This window comes from Ornithodoros turicata, chromosome 2 (assembly GCF_037126465.1).
Source record: "Ornithodoros turicata isolate Travis chromosome 2, ASM3712646v1, whole genome shotgun sequence".
In the NCBI taxonomy this organism is placed as follows: domain Eukaryota; kingdom Metazoa; phylum Arthropoda; class Arachnida; order Ixodida; family Argasidae; genus Ornithodoros; species Ornithodoros turicata.
In genome coordinates, this window is record NC_088202.1 from 142,864,407 (window position 1) to 142,884,687 (window position 20,281).

A 20,281-nucleotide genomic window follows, 5' to 3' on the forward strand; every position below is an offset into this window, starting at 1 on the left:
TGTGCAGACTGCACGAATTCTTTGCCCTGCATTAGGTGGTGGTCGTTTCTTTCTTTCCTCTTCCAACTGAGGACAACGATGTGAGGAGAAATATTTTGAATGAACTATTCCTATGGCGGGCTACTATTCCATGGTAAATCAATGCAGCCTTTGGCAACACAATGTAGGTAGAGGGTAGAGAAGACCAATAGTTGCCCGTAGAAAATGCGTTGGAAGCGTGCAGGTTCTTTATTTCAGTGATTTCAGTAGTGCAACTCGACCCAAGGCGCTTTTGTGACACGTAATGTTGAATATATCCCAGAACGGGGATCCCTTAGCTGCACATTTATTCCCAAGACAGTCTTGAAGTGCAACGACTGAAAAGAAGGAACGGACGAAAACTTGGCCGGAACCTGCTGCCACCTGACAGTGACAGATGAGAAAATGTTCAAGGCTCTTGCACAAACCAAACCCCAAACCATTGTGACGTCTCGCGTCATTCTTTTTCCAATTCGATCGGTCGGCGCTCTATACGTGTACTTGAGATTCGCAATATTAGAATTATCTCAGTTGAAAATATTATGATGTTCAATAGTGCCACAACTTCGGGATTTTTGATGGACAGAAATAATCAGATCAGATAAGGACGTTGAGAAACAAAGCTCACCTCTGCTTAGAGCGTTGCACGGGTCTAATTTTCAGACCCGTGCCCAGGACCGGCTGCTGCGGCCCGCACCCGGCCCGGGCCCGACATCTTCTATATAATATCCGCCGGCCCGGCCCGCCCGCCGGCCTGGGCCCAGCCCGTACCCGACTGTTTCCATCCTCAGGCCCGGGCCCCCCCCCCCCCCCCCCCCCCCTCCGCTCTATCTGTTCTCGAGGTTCGGAGGCGTATTTAGATTTACTAAAGATCACAGCGCAGCAAGGAAAAGGACGCAGCTAATTGGTGGAGAGTCAGGAGGTACACTCGAACGCAGCTGCGGCTGTGTTTCTCTGCCGGCAAGCCGCTCTGTGCTTGGTGCTTGCTTACTTGGGAACGCAGCGGCGCGTGGGCATGTGTACATTGCGGTTCAAGAGAGACGCATCGCTGCTCTATTGCATATGCTCCGGTTTTAGTTCTCCTTTCTCGAACTCTCACGCGAACGAAATATATGTTAGAACACCTAACCTAACCGACTCTCTTGCCGGACGCTCACGAGAACGAAATATGTCGGAACACTTAACTTCACTGACCCTCGTGCCGGACGCTCACGAGAACGAAATATGTCCCAACACCTAACCTGACTGATGCTCGTGCAGGACCCTGAGCGCGCCCGCCACACCAATCATGTCCAAATGTGTGAGTGCACGCGTGAAATCCAGACCCATTTACGAAATAAGCATGATGACGTGTAAAAAAGTGATAGTTCTCAGATGAGAATACCTGATATCCCATACCCAATGGGGGGGGGGAGGGGGAAGTAACGTCCGCATACATGCCCGACCATGGCTGGCGTTGTCAAGCCCGTACCCGGCTCGGGCTCGGTGGCTGAAACCTGAGCCCGGCCCACGGCACGGGTTCGGGCTCGGACTTTCGCGTAAGCCCGGGCCCGTGCAGTGTTCTACCTCTGCTCCTCTGTCAACCGAAAACCAGTTGGCCGTGCTCCAGCAGTGACAAAGAAGGAGGGACCATTGTTGTGCCAGAGTCATAGACCCCCAAATTTTCCGACCAAGAGAAAGGGCGAGCGCACTTGGATGACCTTGTCTGTTGACACTATTCCACAAGAGGAAATACTTTCATCATTATCGTCATTTGCAGCTCTATTAGCGATTAGGGCTGTGATGCCATTAAGGTGTTATAACGTCATCCAGAGACCCTTTCTCCGATACCCTTGTAGACTTCAATCACGAGCTTCGAAAACGAGCTACAAACGCAGTTGAAAAGCAGCATTCAAACTAATGAATAGGGCCCAGGACTTTATGCACACAAGTCTCACAAAATATACATACAAACAGAGCCATAGAGATGAGGGGCAGTCCTCGCCAGAGAGGGCGCTGCACGGCAGGAGCCCTGGCAGGTTGTTTGTTACAAGTACCGATTCACGAATTTAAGTTCTCTGCAGTGCGAATGAGTGTTTTCTTTTGTTTGTTTACAGAGCTTCACATGGCAGTGTGTGAGAGAGGGGGAATGCAACAGAGTAAACACTTCAAGTTTACCCTGCCCCGAGTGCAAACTCGCCTTGCGACGACCGACTCTGCATGCAGATATGCAAAAAAAAAAAAGGTCAAGTATGCTCGGGATATGCAAAGCAAAATTCTCGCTTCAAGCATGAGATGCAGTGAGTACGGCACAAAATCTTATTGTATACCATGAACCTCTACGTGCAGCAAAGTAATGAACAGCAATGGGTCATAGAATATCAAATGTACATTTTTTATTGAAACCAACTCTGAACTATGGCATTACAGTATGCAACCAAGGCGATTTTTAAGTTTTCAAATTTGAAAGACGTCCCGTTGTCGGACACCAGCCTTCACCATATAAATAGGGTCTGACTTTTTAGGGTTAAACCCGTATCCGCCCGATATTTACCCCCCGAACAAAATCTGTAAAATTCGGGTTTAACCCGAATCTACCCGAAAACATCCGGGTCGCGTGGCACACTCATAAGCGTGCATTAAAATAAAGTTTGATAACATTGCTAAACATTAGTTCCACGTTAAGACAAATTTTTATTAAACAAAAAAAAATCACCCGAATGCACCCGAATTCCTGACGACAGAATATGCCGTAACGGGATTTAACCCGAATACACCCGAATTTGCGAATGAAAAATATCACCCGATATTTACCCCCCGAATTTGGCCAAAAATAAAACCCGAAAAAGTCAGGCCCTACATATAAAGAGCTGCGCCCATAACAAAAAGCAGCACGTCATTTGTATCCACGTACCCGTTGAGCATCTGAACACAGTCTATATGAAGAGCAGTGCCACTGTCGGATGATTGACCTTTAAAGCTCCTCGACCGTCAGTATAGGTATATAGCTCATTTCACATTTGTCCAGTCCAAGTGGTCCGACGACAACAGAGGCTATGCAGCTTCTGAAGCGTCCGTTGCTTCGTCAGTGGACCACACCTTGTGCCAGTGGGCCACACCACACACACCAGTGGGCCACACCTTCCGAGACTTCAGGTTCTCAAGGATGTTTTGTTGGGCAGCCAGATGACAACGATGCTGGTAGCTTTTTCGCTTTGTCGACGCGTGAGGGATTTGCCAGCCGGTGTACTTCTAAAGAAATACCCGCGTAGCTCAGCATTTTCCAGCTTTCAAAACGGGATTATTTGCAGCACAGAATGCCGTACAAAGGTCCATTGCAAAATCAGAACGTTTCAAATGTACAAGGTGCACTTTATAGTGCATAAGTTGCTGTATGCAACCTGTCTTTCGTTGACCGGTCCTCTGGTGCTTCGCTGTCCTCAAGTGCTCGAGAGAATGTCTGTCAGCATTTACAGCTTTTTCGCATGCCAGGCAAGACAATACGAGTGCGTCCGTCTTGAATGTGCCTTTGAACTCAGCTGCCAACTGGCCTCAGACGTGAAGCAATTCTTTTCAGCATTGCCGCACCTTACGAAGGCAGCACGAACCAACAGAAGGTAACTCTTCCGTATTCTACATGTGCGCAGCCAACCTGTGTGAAATGAACCAGAAAGTGCGAACGGGAAAGAAAGACATGCTGGCAGCGTCTGACCCCCGGAGTGTTGCCTGCCATTATGAAATTCAGCGTAACAGCTAAGAAGCAAACAGCGAGCAACAGTTAACGAAAGCATTGTCGCGAAGTATTAGCATCACCTGCAGACTGTTTAAAACCAGAGGCGCTCTCCAGGTTACTTGTGCAGAAACGACACAGCATGTGTGTCCATGAGATCTCCTAGAAAAGTGAGTGTGTCGGAGGTCAACCTGGCAGGAAACCTGTGAAGGCACACCAGGGTAGAAAATTCGAAGTAGAAACATATAAACATGCGCGAAGACATACAGATCTATGCTCTCCTACGCACTTTTAGAAATTCGGCAAACATATGCGTAACGAAACATATTTTTTAGTGCTCTCCGTGGAAACGTGTGGGGAAACATCATAGTTACCTGTATAAATACCTAAAAAAATTCACTTGCATAACGTCTCGGGCTGTACTAATGAACGACAGGGTAGATGCAAGATCCGTCTCTAGTGAAAAAGGTTGTAAATTGCCACCTGACAATGACAGATGAGAAAATGTTGAAGCACATGTTGCACAAACCAAACTTCAAACAATAGTGGCCCATGATATCTCACGTCATTCTTTTCAAATTCGATCGGTCGGTGATCCACGTTTACTTCAGATGCACAACACTAAAATGATCTCAACTAAAGATGTTTGATGTCTGTCACAACCATCTTTTCTGTGTGGTACTGGACTGCTGTTCATGGACGCTGACTCTTACATCATGTTGCTGGACAGTGCCACAACTTGGAGCTCGTTGACAGATAAAAATAAAAACTGGAGAAAGCGATGGGTTCGACACACCTTTTTAACCACGTCACCGCATTGAGCGCCATACACCTGGGGAAATGCCTACTGGTTACACAGGGTATCCATCAGTGATGGCCAGTAGTTAAGTATACATGTAGTTAAACTACTAGTTAAACTATCTCATTGTAGTTAAAAAGTAGTTATCAACACTTGCAGAAATGTAGTGTGCAACTACTATAGTTAAACTACTATTTCGAGTAGTTAACTGCAGTAGTTAGGTTACTGCAGGCGCCAACTACTTCACTTTTTTGCCGCAAGTTTTACGGCAGGATTGTGCTTCCGACTTTTACCTTGACCTACTTGTTGGATGAGAACGGAGGTGCAGAGCGATTGTGCCGGGCATGTGTACTAAATCTTCACTTTTATTACTGCTTATGATTCATATTTAGGTGTCCAAGAACACTATAGGATGGGATTGGTGTTGATGGACAAAGTTGAGTAGTTAGAGATGTAGTTAAAATACATTGCAGTAGTTAAAGATGTAGTTTTAACTACCTCCCCTGAAATGTGGTTGAACTACTAGTTAAACTACTCCATCGCGAAGTAGTTAGTAGTTATAGTTAAGCTACTGTAGGAGTAGTTAGTGGCCATCACTGGTATCCATGGCAGTATTTTCGGAGCACAACTGCCAGGAGTCGAGAACTGATGCTTACAGGAGTGACGTCTAACGGCGAGCGGCGCCCCCCAGACCCTCCCAATCTGTGTGATTTAGCCCTCCCGGTGATTTAGCTCATTTCAACGGCCCTACCTTTCGCAAGATGACAAGTTTCATCCGTTAGGCTTAGCATTCCCGTGTTTCTTCAGCGCTAGAAGTGCATCAGATGGGGTTGTTCAGATGCATATAAAAAACTTCTAGACCACATATTCTTGTAATTCTTGTTATATATATATATATATATTCGCTATATAGTCTTCTCTCACTTAAGTGCATTATTGCGCTCTTGAACACTCCGGCTAATTAGAAAAACTCATAAGCCTGTTTAAATAATATTGATCGATAATGCACTCATGCTAAAAAAAATTATGGATAATTGTGAAAAATAAGAACATATCAGTTCCTGACCAATAAATTCTCGACGACAGAAATGCACGCCATCCTATTCCTGAATGACTATAAGGCCACGTGTTGCCCGAGCAGTCTGATTGTGGTGATAAGAGGACAAGATAAGAGCGTGTGGTAAATAGCGGCATATCAAAGGAGAACTCAAAGATGCAGAAAGAGAGTTCGCCTTGTGCATTTCAGCGAGTTAATAGTGTTGTTTCCTTTAAAGTGACAGTCCGGTCGAAAACATAGGTCTGGGAAACACCGCCTTATGATTTCTAATACTCTTCGCAACAACTGTGCAAAATATTTCAGAAGAAATCGTATCGCACGATTTCTAATCGACATTTTTCTATGCCGCAGTTGGTCCCGAGTAAAGGCCGCAGCGAGCTCTCGCGTGACGTGCATAAGAGCAATGCCGCACGTGACTTGCGCACGCCTGTTTGCGCGATAGTTGATTGTCGCGTGCTAGCATTTGTCCATTATGATGTTTTTGAGTAGCAATCACGCGTTATGTAGACTAAAATGCAGAGTAGCGTCAATGTAAACACAGGTATCACGACGTAGCCTTCTGTTCAGTACACTCATAGACAGAAACACCTCTCTGCATTCCCAGCAACGGCGCAGTCCTCCGCTCCACTTTGTCCATTGGGGACGTCATACTCACGTGACGGCTGACGTACATAGAGGATCCTTGGGGCAAGGAGTATGCGAGGGAGAAAAACGAAACCGGATGTCTTCGGAGGAGTCTTTTTTATTCGATATCTCGAAAACCACGCCGTTTTGTGAGCTGAAACTTTCCACCCAGCATGTAAGCTTCCGTGACAGTTGTCAAAAAATCAACTTCCGGTTTTCCCGGACTGTCCCTTTAAATGGACATTCGGTGAACTCGTGCCGATGACTTTACGCAAGGGCAGAGTCATGGGCAGAGACTCGAGGCAGGCCAAAACACAGATGGCGGTGTCCCAGGAGCCGCACATCCCTCGAAGGTCATTTCTAGAGTTTGCCAACGTTTCCAACATGCTGGAAATGTGTCCTGGCATTTCAAAGTTGAGGACGTCTGCGGATTTCGACTCCGCGCGAGACCACTTCTGTCACTGAATGCAGGACGGCGCAGAAGGAGCACAGCAGGAGAATTAGCCAGAGTTTCCTTTCAGCTGCTACAGGGACTACAATTTCCAGGCATACTGTATACGGACCAGAGTTGTACACGTTACTCGAAAAATGTAATTGATTACAATTACTGTTACTACTGCGCGAAAAGTAATTATTTACCGTTTCAAATTACTTCATCAAAAATGTAATACGTTACCGACTAGAAATGTAACGCGTTACATTTCCCGTTACTTTTACATTGTCTCGCCTCCTGTCCCAGATGAGGACGACCGTACAGGCGTTGAAACATCCGCTTCGTTTTGTTACTATTGTTACCGTTGCTCCAGTAGGTCGCGGTTGTAAGGAATTATCGTATTTCTGTGGTCTGCATGGAACACGTGAGGACTGGAGACGGCCTTCACAGTGACCTCTGCGTCATTGCTTCAGTCGAAGATCGGGCTTGCTGAAAAGTGTTGCCATTGTTGACGGAAGGTTAAAAAAGTAATCGATTACTCAGTAATTGATTACCGAAAATTGTAATCAGATTACTTGGAAAATTACTTGCTCACAAAATTAATTGATTACGTTAAAATTTACTGAAAAAAGTAACTGATTACTAGAACGCAATTACTAGTAACGCGTTACGTACAACTCTGATACGGACGATTGAGTGAGCACAGCCTTTACAGCCCGCAAGCCTGCCAGACGTGCTTCGTTAACCCCTGTCCATCGTACAGCCCGGGCAGCGAGGCGCAGAGAACGCATTCATTGGACAACTCAACAATGCGCACGTGGATCCAGGTTTGGTCTGCAGACTGATACACGACGTGTGTTCATCTCAAGAGCTCCTGGAACTCGCTTTGATGCCTCCAACATCCTTGAGCACCATCACTTTGGTGGAGATGGAGTTCTAGTGTGGGGAGGGATCAGAGATGTACACGTTACTCGGAAAAAGTAATTGATTACAATTACTGTCACTACTGCGCGAAAAGTAATTCTTTACCGTTACAAATTGCTTCATCAAAAATGTAATACGTTACTGATTCAAAATGTAACGAGTTACTTTTTCCGTTACTTTTAAATTGTGGGCCACAGCAAAAGCCAACAAGCCTGCAGTGAATGCAACTATGCAGCTCTTGTTGCAAATTCTAAAATGAGACACCAACATATATGGTAAGTGAAATTCACAAATACATTTGAAAGCAACATACAAAACACATACACGCGTTTATTACAGATTTGTTTGGTGAAAAGGGTTGCCATTGTTGAAAGAAGGTTAAAAAAGTAATCGATTACTCAGTAATTGATTACCGAAAATTGTAATCAGATTACTTGGAAAATTACTTGCTCACAAAATGAATTGATTACGTTAAAATTATTGAAAAAGTAATTGATTACTAGTAACGCAATTACTAGTAACGCGTTACGTACAACTCTGGGAGGGATAATGTTGGGTTCACGCACTTCTCTCTATACGCTTGAACGAGGAACTGTGAACGGTCGGAGATACCATCAGTCTTCAACGGTATGTCCTACTATTCAGAGTGCCATGGGACCTTGACAACGGCCATCCTCATCGAGCAGCTCTTGTGGTGGAGTACCTATTACGTCGGGGAATCAACAGTTTACAATGGCCAGCTCGCTCTCCGGACTTAAACCCCATTGAGCATGCATGAGACGCTCTCGGAAAACGCACTGCACAGCGTCATCAGCCCCCCAGAGCAATCCTGGACTTCCGAACAGCTCTGGTGCAAAAGCAGGATGCTATATACCTCAACCACTTCTTGATAATCTTGTTCTGAGTACTGCACACACTGTACTGCGTGGGTGTCACTAACGGGTAAATATACAGCATATTGAAATATCTTCTATCGGGATGCCCATGGATATGTTTTCTCCATGGAGCTACTGATTGTATATCTTTTCACCATCACAAATCCGTCATTATATTCTTTTTTTTCTTTCTGGAACACCGTATATCACCACAATTCACATATTTAACACTTCAGCTGGAAATTCCTGTGGTGGAACAGTCCAAACTGCCATTGTCCTTAATTTCCGAGCATGAGTGTATAAAGTCATACCAGACCAAAATGCAAAATGTACAAGTATTTCGAAATGGAGCTGTATATCATCCCGAAAACAACTTCCGGAACTGCATTATCATTCTACGCTTGAGAGGTACACGATAAAGGCCATTCCTGCTTTGCCCAGTATGAAAAACAAAGAACACAAAATGGCTCGGCTTGTGTAACTTCTCTCCCCATGTACCTTACGTCCAATTTTTACTGATCGTACATGTAGTGGATACTTGTTGCAAGAAGGACGAACCGAGCAAGGTAATGAATAGTTGTGCGTACTTGTAACTTGTTGTCAGGAATCAACCAACGAAGCAGTAAAAAAACCAACTACAATGTATACACCTACCCGCTCCTAATATTTTTCCGTTTTAGCGCCGCGAAGCAACTGTAGCTATGAGCGACGTCACTCCTAATTGAAAGTGCAGTTGTGAAGTAAAAACGTTTTGCAGAAACAGGTTCAGGTGAGACGAGGCAAAATATTATAACAAGTAGGTGAACATATTTTAGTAAGAAAGTTGAGGTGAGGTGAGTAATACCCCTGTCACACGGGCAGTCTTCAATGATCATCGAAACCAATCGCCATTGAAAATGCGTGTAGCGCCACCTTGCGTGTAACGTGTCAACCTGTCGGGGAACATTGAATCCAGTACTCTTTGGGAAGTTGACACGTCACACGCTTGGTGTCACTACACGCATTTTCAATGGTCATTGGTTTCAATGATCATTGAAGACTGCCCGTGTGACAGGGGTGTAAGATACTTTAGAATGATGCTTGGGGTGAGGTGAGGAAAATACTTCAGAAAGAAGGAGAAATTGTTGTGGAAAATCATTGTGGTGAGGCGAGGAATATAATTTCAAAAGGAGGTTGAGGTGAGGTGAGGTGAGGAACGAAGTCACATGCACGATGCTTTCCCTTGTGCCATGGAGCCAAAACAAGCGAACTTCAGCACCTCCACCACTTCAACCATTACATTATCCACCAACCTTCACATTGTCCACCCAAATTGTCACCGTCAAGTCATAGTACAGTTGGACATCCTCATAGCCCTGGCCGATCTCCCTTGGGGCCAATGGCCATTCTCCGTGGGACGAAGAAGAAGAAGAAAAAGAAGAAGTCCCCCACAAATGAGGTGAGGTGAGGAAAAACGTGTGGGACAAAACTTGAGGTGAGGGCAAAGGCCGTTAGGGCATTTGCCCATCTCTTGTGGCGACATGTCTAGTGGGGGTGACATGCTGCATGTGCCGTAGGGTAGGACTGCGGATAATTTCAAAACCACCTGGATATTTTTTTTTTACGTACGCCGAAAATCTTCGACACAGGGTGCTGGAAGCAATGTTTGCTTCTCCTATACGGATGCCGCCCTGGGCAGGGATGGAACCCGCGAACTTGGTCTCAGCAAGGCAACACGTGGCTGATTGAGCTTCCGAGGAGGGCCAACAGCTCAATCATGCCTCGTAGCTATAATAGCTTAGCCTTGAGCAATCTCCCCTGGTGGATAACGGCCAGCGTCTGAGGTAGAAGGAGAAGAAGCTCACGATGGGGCCTCCCTCACGTATGACTCTCATACACTTTCACGTACACACACATTCATACAGCCATCTTTTTGGCCCTGTATAGTCGCCATACGCATATTCCTACATACGTGCATATCCAGTTCCTGCATTAGTCATCACATGTCATATATGTCATAAGTTACTTGGATTCGACTTGGCCTTAGTCCCCATCATTACTGCACAGACATAAACAAACACCTCACGCCCCTTTTGTCCTGGCCAATCTCCCTTAGTGGCTCACGGCCATTATCTCATTGGTAGAAGAAGAAGAAGAAGGAGGAGGAAGTAGAGGCCACTGCCCTCCTGGCTGAAGAAGAAGTAGAAGTAGTTCGAACCATCTGGTTCCTCGCGAAAGTCGCCCACGGAAATAGCCGACGAAATATTCTTTCCCCATGGCTGGAAACTTGCGCAAGCAAGTGTGCGCCGTTATCACCTGCATCTGGTTGAGCTTCGTCATGGGCATCATCTGCACTTTGCTCGGGTTAAAGCTCAAGGTACAGACCGAGTCTTCGCTCAGGGCCGTGGCACAGTTCATCCGCCAGCAACAGGAACTCGAGACCCAGATCGCTTTCCCGGACGACTCAAAGAACAGCGGCTGCACCGACGCGCTCTGCGGGTTTGTTTTTTTCAGGAACCGGTCATCAGCCATCCGGGTTAACGAAAAAATGTCGGCTATGTTACGCAGGTGGCACACCGATCACCTGTGGAGACGTCTCAACCTTTCCGTTGACCCCTGCGAGGATTTCTACTCATTCGTCTGTTCCACTTCGTGGTTCCAAGGCTCAAAACTCGAAGATCAGCCATACGCGCAGTTTTCGTCGGCGCAGCTCATGGCGGACGTCGAAAGCGCCCTATCACGGTACTTGGCAGTAGCAGGCGAGGAGTCGACCACCTGGAGCTTCATACACCAGGCTGCCAAGTTCTTGGAAGTCTGCACCAATTCCGTGAGGTTTGGGTTCTCCTGGGAAGACGTGAAAGAGGTGTTGAGCGACTTCGGCATTGCAGGTACGGGTGACGCTAAAATAAGCTTCCATTTTCAGAATTTATTATTTCACCGCGCTAAAATACGAGGGCTGTTAAAAGCACTTTTAAAAATTACCTGAGTTAAGGCTACGAAGGTTACGGCAAGTTATGAAAAAGTAGTCGGCACTCTCGTACTTACTTTCCTCCAACTTCAAAATTTTACTCAGCTAGTGTGTTGAGTAATAAGTTTCTTACTTGCGCATGAAAATTTTCTAAATATTCTTAAACGCATAATCTCTCTCTAAATATTCTACACTCATCTCCGTGAAGAATAATGACACTATTTTTACAACTTCGACAAAGGAACTGTCCTTAACAGTCTTCCTGTCCTGAACTTCAGCTGCCAAACTACCGGCCCCAATTCCAGTTGGGTTGCAGTACTCTATGCAAGCAGGTCAGCTGTCTGCGCAACTCCTCAGTGTCACACTCTCACACACGTGGGTCGACCTCATTAGGTCCCCTACAAAATAAGGGGTGACATTTCAAGGTTGAGGCGCGCGTTGTTTCTTCTGATGAACTCAAGCAGGTCGACGAATAAGCCGGCCCTATATTGCTGCCTTGCGATTGGACAGACACTTCGTCACGTGGTTTCTCCAACATTTTCCCTCCCCTCGCGTAGAGACAGGCTGCCGCATGGTGTAGTAGATCGGCTCGCGGGCCCGCTTCATATGAAACTGTGCCGACAAAGTCTGGAAAAAAATCCCTGGAGAATACCCAGACAGTTGAGCAGGTGCGAAGATCTGAACCCAAGTTACCTCCCTAAAGGCAGTCTGCGCTGGATGCCCGCGTATTGCATTGCATTCGATAAGGATTTCACATAACTTGCCGCTCTGCCGATGTGGGTTGTTGGTGAAAAAGAGGATACGAGATACTGAGAAAAGGAACTTCAAAAGGATACAAAGTATACGTACGGAAGTGTGAAATATACACCCAAAAAGTGTGTAGATACACATACTCGGATACTTTTATTCAGTTACTTTTGTAGCACTACTAAGATGTACTTTTGAAGCAGGTGTACAACCACAGCAAATGTTTGAAAACTAGCTGGCATCGTTATTCAAACGGAATGACTTAATCTATAACGTCTCTTGTTGGCTTACCTGATGTTGCCATGTCTTGTCGTTGATATCCATTATGTTGCTGTCCTACATAGATAAACACTAGCCACGACTTGAGCATAGCCCGTTCTATCCAGAACCATCAAACAATAATGCGCAAATTTGAATGGTGCAAGCGAGTTGGTGGTCTCTAGAAAGAAGTAACATTTCCTTGAGTTTGAGTTACACACAATACGAAGAGGACAATACAAGACTATTCGTTCTGTTGTCTTGTTGTCCTCTTCGTATTGTGTGTTCCTCAAACTCAAGGAAATGTTACATGTTTCATCAAACAATATCCGCTCCATCTTGCTGCCGATGTACACTGGTGAAGTGGTGAGCGCCATTTTGTCGCCTACACCCGTAGCGGCTAATACGAAGTCAGTCAGAGCCGGGTGGACGCGTACAGTTCACGAGCTGCTCGCTGAACTCTGCTCGGTCACTCTGTCTGGACTCTAAATGGCGTTGTTGCACGTGTTGTCGTGCGCGTTGATATACAATGATCTTATGATCAGAAAAGCCTGTATGCCTCAATTTCAGGTTGGCCGTACACAACTAACCCCAAAGACGTCGACCTCGTCTCCCTCGCCGGCAAGATGGAAAGGGATATGGGATTCAGTCCGTTCGCTGACGTCACCCTATACAACTATTCCGTCATATCTGGCTACCACGTCCAAATCTCACCTCCCACCACCCTCTTACGGAGATTCATCTTGCATCGGAACTCAACTGGGCTTCCCGTTGCGGTTTACGAGGCTGAATTACGGAAAGTATTCGACCAGTTTTTATCTGATAAGAACGACGGCGCTCGACTTGCGAACGACATCTTTGCATTCGAAAAACACATGGAAGCGATTTGCACAGTGGTAGCTGTTCCGGTGAACGAGAGGTTCGTCCACGTACGCGAACTGGGCAAAGTCTCCAAGTGGGACTGGAAGAAATTTCTCGCCGTCGTGTTCGACGGTGTCCGAAACCAGACGGACGATATCGTTATATGCGTCCGATGTTCCTTCTTCAAGAAGTTAACCGTAGTAATCGAACAAACTCCACCCGACACACTGATAAACTACATCGGCCTTCGTATATTAGTGACCCTGGCACCTTTACTACCGGAAGGGCACCCGTTTCTGATAATGCTGAGCCAGAAGATAGCGGGACTCGGCGGTGTTACTGAGCGCCTACATTCTTGCATGAACCTCCTGGAAAGGGCCTACCATTACGGAACTGCCATGATAGCTCGCATGTCGTTGTCGAGGAACTTCTTAAACATTTACAAGACCCACTATGACAGAGAAGTGACCCGGCTGATCCAGTCGCTCACGCGCGCAGTGATCCGAAGGACGAGTAAGATAGGCTGGATGTCTGGAGACCACGAGCGAACGATCGCTGCCGCCAAGTTCCAGACTGTCGTTCACGAGGTCTTCGGCACTGCCCCCAGTCTCTACTGGCCGGCCTTGTATTACGGCGTCTCTTCGCCGCGATTCAACGACAGCGACGCCCTACGGAGTTACGTGAAGCTACTGCGACACACTAGGCGAACTTACCTGGCTTCGAGCTCCCCCAACTTGGACTTTGACGCCAAGTACGCCGGGAGCGTATTTGTACCGGAGACTGCCTACTTCCACTCCAGAAGCGTCCTCTTCGTACCTCAAGCTGTAGTTGGGTTTTTGAACCACGTCTCTAATACGATCGATAGCAGTGTTATTCCCGTCGTTGGGCGAACAATCCTGGAGGGACTGATGAGGGTCCTGGACGGTGTTGGAGCCCATATTGACGACAAGCACGTCTTGAGGGTCTGGTGGACTGCCAATACATCGTCCAGTATCAACGCCTTGAAGAACTGTCTCATTGGTCAGTATGCGACGACGTATTGGCCTAACGCTGACATGAAGCAGTGGGAGAGCTACGTTGACATCAACAGATTACTCCGCGAGACGGCGCTACTGCCTCCCCTGTACGATGCGTTCGTGGCCAGTGGTCCGTCGCCGATGAGTGTAAAGATCGCCGACAACAGCGTGTTGGATTCGAGCAAGCTGTTTTTCGTCAACTACGCGTTGTCCTTATGCGATCATTACCGACGCAATGACATAGTGCGCTTGCAGAGGAAGTTGAGGATTGTACCCGGAGACGTTTTGGTTAACCTGGCGGTGATGAACTCGAATGCGTTCTCGCAAGCATATAAGTGCGATGCAGGTTCCGCCATGAATCCCGTGAAACGGTGCGTGTTCTGGTGAACCGTGCTGCTGAATAATAATAGTGTAGCCCCTGAGTATGTTGTGGCCTATGGAAGCATCCCACTATATATAAGGCTTATAAAAATATTTCTAGGCTCTCTTGCTTTCTGCTGTCTGAATGGGGCCGGGAAAACTTTGCGATTTTCTCATACCACGAATAGTAGTACATAGTAGTAGTTGCTGCCGTAGCAAAATTTTCTTCAGGTCATTGGAGCCGAATTCAGGGGTACTTGTGGGGCTTGAACGCCAATTAGTGGACGTTATTCGAGGGATAAATATGTGTAAGCTAGGGGAACAGGCGAGCAAGCGCCTCCCCTATGGAACTCCGTCTGCTAGGAGCGGTCGCACATATAGAGTCACTAAATAGGGGACAGAGTATGGCATTCCTTTTCCGCGCGGAAGCCGCCGTTCGATGTCCGCGATTGGGCCGATCGTGTCACGTGGTTTCTCTTTCCAAGAACCCGTCGTCATGTTGAGTCCCCTCCATCCAAAACCGGTTTCCTCTGTTGCGAGCTGGCTCGCCTATGCGCGCTGTTCACTGGCGGAGAAGGGGGCGCGGTTGCCGTCCCGTTGCTAGGCGACGCAGCCGCGCCGGACCCAAGATGGCGATCTCGCTCACCGGCGTGGCTCAGTGTTGCTACTCTGCTCCCTATTTAGTGGCTCTAGACGCACTGAAACAAGTAGCGCTCGGAATAGGACGAACCTTTCCCCAGAATCGACTAGAGGTGTGTGCCGATGCTGTTTTTGTTGGCGGCGGCGTTGGGCCCATTTTCTGTCAGCGGCGGCGGGATGAATCGAGTGAAACGACGTGGCGAGGGTGTCGTCGTCGTCGTGACTCTAAATACCCGAAATATCTGTGGACCTCATAACGGTATGCATTTCTATTTCTTTTCTCTGTAGGTGATACATTACTTATAAGTGATTGAATGCTTAGAAAGGCAGCCATGTGGTATATCATCTTACAACCTGGAAAAAGGGAAGTTCCGAAACTAGGAACGCGAAAGAAGCACTCGGATAAAACCTCTTCTTTGTAACTTCAACGTGAACACTGTACATGGTGAACTAGCACGTTTGAACACTCTTTGCTTCAGCTATCAACATTACGGATTTGCTATGCAAACACGACAGTCGGATGTAGCTGCTGAACATTTCGCAACAAAATAGTGTGCAAAAGCAACTATACAGGGTGTCTTAGATATCGTGGAAAAATATTCAACACAAACAAGCTGGGGAAAATATGTGATCAGTGATACAATTACACGGTCACGGACTACAATTAGTTTTGTCAAACTTTAATTGAAATTAACTTAATCGCGTCAGTTGAACCCCAAGTTTGCCGTGGCAACGTAACTTTTTTTTTTTTGCGTCAGAAACAGCACGTTCTAACCCATTCTATTAGTAAATACATTCCCCTACCCTGGTAGAATATCGCTGAAAAAATGCAAAAACAGTCGTTCTGAGACACACAGAGTAATTTTATTTTGATGATAGTGATTCAGGAATTCCATCGATCATCTTCACTTGACGCGAGCTGCAGAGCCTTCGACCCGATCAGATTTCATTAAATCGGTTCTCGCTAATTCTCGCACCGTGAAGGTTGTCCTGTCACCTTCATATTGGTGACCCGAACGTGATCCAATCGAACTGCAACCATGGCCAACCCTTCAGTACCTCGAGGACTCCCCACAACCCTAGTTCGCATACAAGCTACGGGCATTCCTCAGGCTCGTTAACTCTTACAAGAGTTTAGTTCCTGACTGTGCAACAACCTCTTCCTCTGGAATCGCTGCTTGCTACCACCAAAGGCCATACCGCCTTACTCACCTTGACGCAAGCCGCCATCGATGCCTTTGAGAAAATTAAGCCTGACTTGGCTACTGCTACCCTTCTGGCGCACTCAGACCACGTCGCTCCGACCATTCTGCTGGTCGACGCTCTGGAGCCTGCCGTCGTCGCAAGTCGCCAGCCAATGGCAACTGCTAACATACTTCTCCAGCAAGCTGAAAGCCAGGGAAGTGCGTTGCAGCACATTTTCCCGCGAGCTCCTTGCAGTCTATCTCGCGGTGAAGCATTTTCGACTCTCGAAGGCCGCACGTTCACCATCTGCACGGACCACAAGCCGTTCACCTATACGCTTTCGTATCCTCCGGCGACATCTACGCCCCTCGAGAAGTTCGTCAGCTCTCGTACATCTTAGAGTTTTCGACTGACATCGGGTACCTTTGCGGCAGACACAACACGGTAGCCGACACCCGTAGCCGTGTCAGCACTCTCTCTCAGGTCGTACACCTGCCATTTAGTGCTAGTTTCACACTGGACGCTTTGGCCGAGCAGCAACGCACGGTCCAGGAATTGGCCAAGGTCAGCGCCGATGCACGCTCAGATCGTACAGTAGACAGAAAACTAAAGAAAATTTCGGTTGAACTATACTAGCCGAACACGAAGAGGAACACAGACAAACGCATGTACTGTAGATGAATACGCAGCGTACGTTTTTTTTAAACAGCAAAAAAGACACCCGCACTTCACATGTAAACAAAGCTAGCTACCCGGCGGCTATCACGCAAGGTACTTTCTCCGGAGGCCGCATCGCGGCGCCACCAGTTTGTCGCACACTCCCTATACCATCCATGGTGTCGGAGCGAACCGAAAACCAGAACCGAAAACCGAAAGAAACCGCTATTTTGGTGCGAACCGGCACGGGATCGATAAACCGTTTTTTTTTTCGCTCAGGGCGGAAAGCAAAAAAAAAATTATTGAAGGCCAGTGAAACTGACGTCGAGTGTTGTAAAGTCATGTCGTGGATACTTTACGAGGGTTAAGGTTACCGTGGAATGAATGTCGGTATACTATGGCGTTTATAGGCTCCCTTTGTAACGTTTTATCGTTCGCGCACGTAGACTTAGAGGTACATGTGACCGGTTGGACTCTCTACCAATCTACCAGTGTGCCGTAGTGTTCGTTTTAATTTCATCCGCCCAAACTCTCATCAACTAAACAAAGACTAAAAGGGGGCTGCGAAACGGCTTCTATATCGGTAATGTCGCGCAACGCGTCCCTTGTCCGAGAGCAGCGAAGTATCCGCGAGGGCAAGCGCTTGCGAAGTGGCGCCTCTTTTGTGGACAGGACACGAAGAAAAAGAAAACGGAGCTGTCGAGCGCGTTTTATGAGTGGAGTTGTTCCTCGATTGGTGTCGTACTCGTGCGGTGGTGCTTGTTGGCTAGGCAGCAGCGACAGACACTCGGATGGGACGCAAAGAAAGCACTTTACGTATGACACTACGACAAACAAGTCCGTCTGTATGATGCGCTTCAACAAAGGAGAAAGCCTATTTGAACAGACACTCACGTACAGGAACCAGAAGCTACCAATTTCGCAGCTGCCCATTAATATTAAATACCACGTAGGCGGAATAGACGGGCTTACGTTTACTAACATTGCTTTTTTTTTTTCTGGGAATGAACATACACACCAGAAGCGGAACCGGTTTAAAACCGGTATGAACCGTTATTTTTTTTTGCTCCGTAGCAGAACCGGTACTGGACCGTTTATGATAGAACTGGAACGAAAAACGTTTCACTTCGACACCCTGGTACCATCACCGCCGGTCGGGGTTCAGGTAGAGAGACACCAGCTCCTCCTCTGCACATGAAATTGCGCAAAAAAAAAAAAAAAAAAAGTGAAAAACATCATTATCCGCTTCGTATTATTGGTGCTATTCTCGGAGATCTATGAAGTGTAAAACGGCAATGTGGTTTCAGCACTGTAATTAAGCATGCTGTCAAAGAAAAAGAAAAGGAAATAGTAATACTTGGCTTCACGAAAATACTGTCATTTAATGAGCGGGTTTCTATTGCAGCGCCATCCACAAAGCAAGAACTGGCCCAACTATTTGAAGGCACAAACTGACACTGGCAGTTCGGAGGATCGGATAAAGGAAGACCCCAAGAACGTTGTTGCTGCAGTGACACGCCACGTTAACAAACGTGAAATGTGTTTCATGTGCAGAATTGTCTGCGGTCTTGCCTATGATCCTCCCAGTTGTTACAGAGCGTGTAAATCACACTGTTGGTGAGGAAGTAGAAAACAAGGTGTGATTCTGCGTTATTCGTCCAAAGGCGAACGATACGCGAACGATACGCGAACGATACGCGAACGATACGCGACAGGCGGCCCTAAACTAATTATGTGTACGACTTTAACGCTGTGGCTGATCTATACAAGTATTAAAATGACCAGTAACTGCTTTACTCGAGCGATCAACATGTATTGCTTCAAGTGCTCGAACACTCAATTGAAATGCTGTGAATTCAGTTTCAAGAAATAAAAGACTCGAATGTCTTGTATGCTTCCATGTCATGGCGACTGCTGCTGCAAAAAACATGGCTTCTGTGCAAACAGGTCGAGTGATGGACCCGGACTTCTTCATCATGTACATACAGGGCATTTCATTGCAGTGCAGTACTAGTACATCGCAGAAAAGATAATGACTCGCCTCGCAGTGACTATGCATCATGAAGAGGAAAAAGAGGAACATGTAGAGAGATGGGGAAGTAGAATCAGACACAAGCACACAATCATAGCAACAATTATCATCAGTCAGCACTGGCAATATTTACCTTAAAGAGGAACAAGCAGAATTTTGGAACATGTAGATAGATGAAAAAAGTATGGAGGTGTATAATGACACACGCAGAATCGTAGCAACAATTATCAGTAGTCAATGCTTAAAGAAATGATAATTCTCTACTTATGTTAATCGATGGCTACCAAATATAAATCTACCAAGTGAAGAGCAAAACAGAGCAACACGTAGATAGATGGAGAAGTAGAATAAGACACATGCACACAATCATAGCAACAATTACCATCAGTGAGCACTAGCAATATTTATCTTAAAGAGGAACAAGCAGAATTGAAGAACATGTAGATACATGTAGAAAGTATGGAGGTGTATAATCAGACACGCAGAATCGTAGCAACAATTATCAGTAGTCAATGCTTAAAGAAATGATAATTCTGTACTTATGATAATCGAAGGCTATCAAATACGAATCTACCAAGTGATGAGGAAAACACAGGAACATGTAAATGGATGGAGAGAGTATGGACTCTAAAATCAAACATAAAATCATAGCAACGACTATCAATTGTCAATGTTAGAAATACCATACTAACAGAAGAACATCAAAGAATCATTAACGGGGTAGAATCATGGCGACCAGTCATAGAAGTAGTTAAAATAATCAATAGTCAGTGCAAAAAAAAATGTCAAAATGATATCATTAACACAACTTTTAATTGAAGAGTTAACTTCTAAGCATGCTGTGATTGCGACCTGAACTAGGGTAAACACCAAGGAGCACGAATTTCAAGAGTAGGACAGTTTTTGTCAATCTGAAAGAGGCTAAAAAAGCTTACATTCTTTTGCATTTGGGGATCATTACACATGCACACATTGAACGCAATTTTAACTCATATTCTCGGATTTTGTCGAATATTTCCATGAGAAGAACACAATAACACACAGGCACACAGAGACATGTTCACTGCCCCCCAGACCCTCCAGAACCGGGTTTTCCCCGTCTTTCCCTTTCCACACTTTTCTGGAAACGTGCGACGGGTG

The 20,281-nt window shown here is 46.3% G+C and overlaps 1 protein-coding gene across 2 annotated transcripts; it reads left to right on the forward strand.

The window, feature by feature from the left end:
* Positions 1-10,025: 10,025 nt before the first annotated feature.
* On the forward strand, positions 10,026-14,753 carry LOC135384181 (neprilysin-1-like). Of its 2 annotated transcripts, XM_064613400.1 has the most exons (4): positions 10,026-10,300; positions 10,563-10,917; positions 10,987-11,306; positions 12,962-14,753. In XM_064613400.1, exons 2-4 carry the CDS (start codon positions 10,694-10,696, stop codon positions 14,653-14,655), a joined length of 2,238 nt encoding a protein of 745 aa, XP_064469470.1. In that variant the 5' UTR covers positions 10,026-10,300; positions 10,563-10,693; the 3' UTR covers positions 14,656-14,753. The 2 variants fall into 2 exon arrangements, with proteins under 2 accessions (XP_064469470.1, XP_064469472.1); XM_064613402.1 differs by lacking the exon at positions 10,026-10,300 and having other exon boundaries at positions 10,308-10,917.
* Positions 14,754-20,281: the final 5,528 nt, after the last annotated feature.

Coding starts and splice junctions, on each gene's coding strand:
- LOC135384181 (XM_064613400.1), top strand. CDS start 10,694: ATGGCTGGAAACTTGCGCAAGCAAGTGTGCGCCGTTATCACCTGCATC. Junction 10,918..10,986: donor TGCACCGACGCGCTCTGCGG/GTTTGTTTTTTT, acceptor TATGTTACGCAG/GTGGCACACCGATCACCTGT. Junction 11,307..12,961: donor GAGCGACTTCGGCATTGCAG/GTACGGGTGACG, acceptor CCTCAATTTCAG/GTTGGCCGTACACAACTAAC.